Below are 3,447 nucleotides of genomic sequence, written 5' to 3' on the forward strand. Positions count from 1 at the left end.
CTCCAATCAAATTAAGTTGTTCTTGTCGCACAAGCATGTATATATCAAAGAAAGAGGGGTCCTCAAGCCCTATGTCTCTAGCATCTTCTTTCCAAATTATGATAACGATCTTTTCGACCTATTATACAATCCTTTACTCCTTACTTGAACCTTTATATATATCACATACTATATATGGTTCTTCCATATTAATTCATTTGCACCTTTACCTTTATATATATATATGTATAGTCTGGATAACTAACTTACTAAATACAATCAAACACTTTCCTGTTCCTATATATATTTTTTGTCCCTCTTCTCTCCTGATCTAGAGTATTATTACTTGGAAGTATGGGTCTAAGAGACATAGAGAACACACTCCCACCTGGGTTTAGGTTCCATCCAAGCGATGAAGAGTTGGTGTGCTATTATTTATGCAAAAAGGTGGCCAATGAAAGATTGCTTGGAGCAACTATGGTAGAGGTGGATTTGCACAATGTTGAGCCATGGGAACTGCCAGGTACTTGACAGTTCAACTTAATTCAGCCTTTTATCGATCTGGGGCAATTCAGCAATTGGTTTGCAATTAAATTATTATGTTAATATATGTAGGGTAGAGTGTCATGTGATGGTACAAGATTCTTTTTTATAATTTCTAAATTGCACTATCTTCTTTTAATTTCTTATACAAATAGATTTGGATGAGACCAAGGCCTTTAGTTGTATTTCATAGCACAGTAGCCGATCTTTCTACATATATATCCAAGATTTTGCCAGAATATATAGATCAGTACTATATATACCATTATTGAATAATGATCACTCAAACTAGCTAAAGTTAACATAATTGGATTAATAAACTGGTTACAATAATGAAGATACATAAGCCAACATGCATGCATTAAAATAATGAAGGAACATGTGAGGAAAGGTTATAGATAAGAGAGGATATTACATATAAGAGCATAAAGATGCCCTTCTACGTACTACTAGCAATATATTATATATAACGTAAAAAACGACATATACAATAATTTAACCGGACATGCATATACAATTTTGTCTCCAGATGTGGCAAGGTTAAGTGCGGATGAATGGTACTTCTTCAGTTTCAGAGACCGCAAATACGCTACTGGCTTACGCACCAATCGTGCAACTAAGTCCGGCTATTGGAAGGCCACTGGAAAAGACCGTACCATTGGAGGTACTCCATGCAACTCAACAGTGATGGGTATGAGAAAAACACTCGTGTTCTACCGAGGCAGAGCTCCCAACGGCATGAAGACTAATTGGGTTATGCACGAGTTCCGACTCGAGAGCCCGCACCATCCACCAAGGGTATCTAAAAATCTTTCATTTTTTTTTTTTTTTTTTTTTTTTTGACATTTCAACATTTCTTTTAAATTGATTGTTCTATTGTTGCTGTAACAGGAGGATTGGGTGCTGTGTAGAGTTTTTAACAAGAGCAAGGGAGAAGGCATGGGCTGTTCACTGGAAAGCGAAACCGAGGCACAATCAAGCTATTCAACTTCTCAGATGGACACAATGCCGCAGTACCAGTACGACCAACAAATGAACAGCTTACCGATGTTCCCTAACATGTCTTATCAACACACTAACAACTCAAACACCTTCATCAATTCAGGTGGATTAATGCAATATGGGGACATCCCACCTATGTTGTGTGTGGATAGAGGAAACAGAGAAGGAGACCGTGACTTCGGATTTATGCTGGATTTAGGTCTGGATGGCCATGAACTGCTTGCTAATTTATAAGGATTGTCGGTGTTGTTGATTTAGAAATGGATTTAATTTGTTTGTTAGACGCGCGCCATGAGCTTATTTCATTATTTGTGATTATTATTTCATTATATATATTCTTCTCTGTACATATTACATAATGTTTGTATAAATGAATAGTTGATTATTGATTACGTTGTATTAATTAAACTATTAATTTAGAGAAGACTTGTGTGTCTAATTAATTCTGTACAGTACATATATACCAAGTGAAAATATCGCATAGCGCACTCTTAACTGGTTGTCTTTTTCTATAAGAAGTAGGACAAGTCACAGTATCCCATACAAGTAGATTTCGTGACAAAATAGAACTTTGGATACACACCACAATTTTTTTTTGATGGCAATACTGTTGAAGACTTCCTGTCAATGTACAAACCCTGCACGCGCGTTGTTATAGCCGTTGATTTCTTTGGTGTATTTGCTTGCTACACTTTCAAAGTTCGCGGGCTGCTAAAAAGTGATATAAAAATTGCCACCTCGATCACTAGTTGTCGTAAACTAATCAGGGGCGGACCCATATTGTGGAGCCCTACCTCTCTTGGATTTTGAATTTTAATAGTAATTTATTAGTTCCGATCAAATTTGTTCTCTCTGAAAATTTGTTTGCTCTCTCATGGATGTTTAATTTATAATTTGGATTAAATTAAGAGTTAAAATCAAAATAAATTTTTTGAATTATGATTCGTAATTAGAATTATAAATTAGAGCATCATAAATTACAAGTCAGAGTATTGAAAAATGAGGAGGCTTCAAATGCCTCCATTTTTTGTGCCTCCACTTTTTAAAACTTTAATAACTCAAAATTTAAAACTTAAAAGTCAAAATAAAACCGTTAGATGTGATCTATGTTATTTTCTCTATGTGCTCATAAAAAATCATCACATTTCAATTTTGTTTTTATGTGAATCAATAAGTTCAAAAATCAACGTCTAGAAATTATCCACATTAATGCGTTTTTACAAGCTCTTGATGACAATCAAAATAAAATTGAAATGCCATAATTTTTTACACGTGCATAAATAAAATGACGTAGATCATATCCAACAGTTTTATTTTGACTTTTAAGTTTTAAATTTTGAATTATTAAAGTTTTTAAAAATGGAGACATGATGGAGGCACAAAAAATGGATGCATTTGAACCCTCATCTTGAAAAATATAAGTCAAAGCATTATTTGCTTTTATCAAATACCAAATTAGTTAATGGATTTAAATCCAATTAGTAATTTAAACCCGACTCGATAATTTTTTGTCCCCCTGACAAGAATCCTGAATCCGCCCCTGCAACTAATATGTCGGGTTTAATTGCTTTTGCTTGCCACAATCCTCCTCTCCAATTTATAGATTAATCATGAGTGAATGCTGATTGCATAATTTAATAGGAAAAATTCACTTACATCACCATTGCTCCTGATAGCACAAAAAGTTATCATATTAAAAAAGCTTAATGAACAATAATATGGCGTTTTGAAGTTTTATATTATCTTAATTTGTAATATTTTGTGTTCTTATTCTATCATTTTTTTTTTTTAAATAGTGGAATTGTCCACCGATTTTTATTGAAACCCAATACCATGAGTAAGTAACTTAATTGCATCTAAGCATAGCACAGTGTTCTTACAAACTATAAAGTTTACAGAGAAGTCCCTGTAACTACACAATAT

At 33.7% G+C, this 3,447-nt stretch overlaps 1 protein-coding gene across 1 annotated transcript; it reads left to right on the plus strand.

Moving 5' to 3' along the window:
• The first annotated feature begins 208 nt into the window (after nucleotides 1-208).
• LOC144543793 (NAC domain-containing protein 21/22-like) lies at nucleotides 209-1,916 on the plus strand. The gene is made up of 3 exons (XM_078292198.1): nucleotides 209-502; nucleotides 1,052-1,320; nucleotides 1,414-1,916. Exons 1-3 carry the CDS (start codon nucleotides 334-336, stop codon nucleotides 1,756-1,758), a joined length of 783 nt encoding a protein of 260 aa, XP_078148324.1. The 5' UTR covers nucleotides 209-333; the 3' UTR covers nucleotides 1,759-1,916.
• Nucleotides 1,917-3,447: the final 1,531 nt, after the last annotated feature.

This window comes from Carex rostrata, chromosome 25 (genome assembly GCF_964058835.1).
Source record: "Carex rostrata chromosome 25, lpCarRost1.2, whole genome shotgun sequence".
Lineage (NCBI taxonomy): Eukaryota > Viridiplantae > Streptophyta > Magnoliopsida > Poales > Cyperaceae > Carex > Carex rostrata.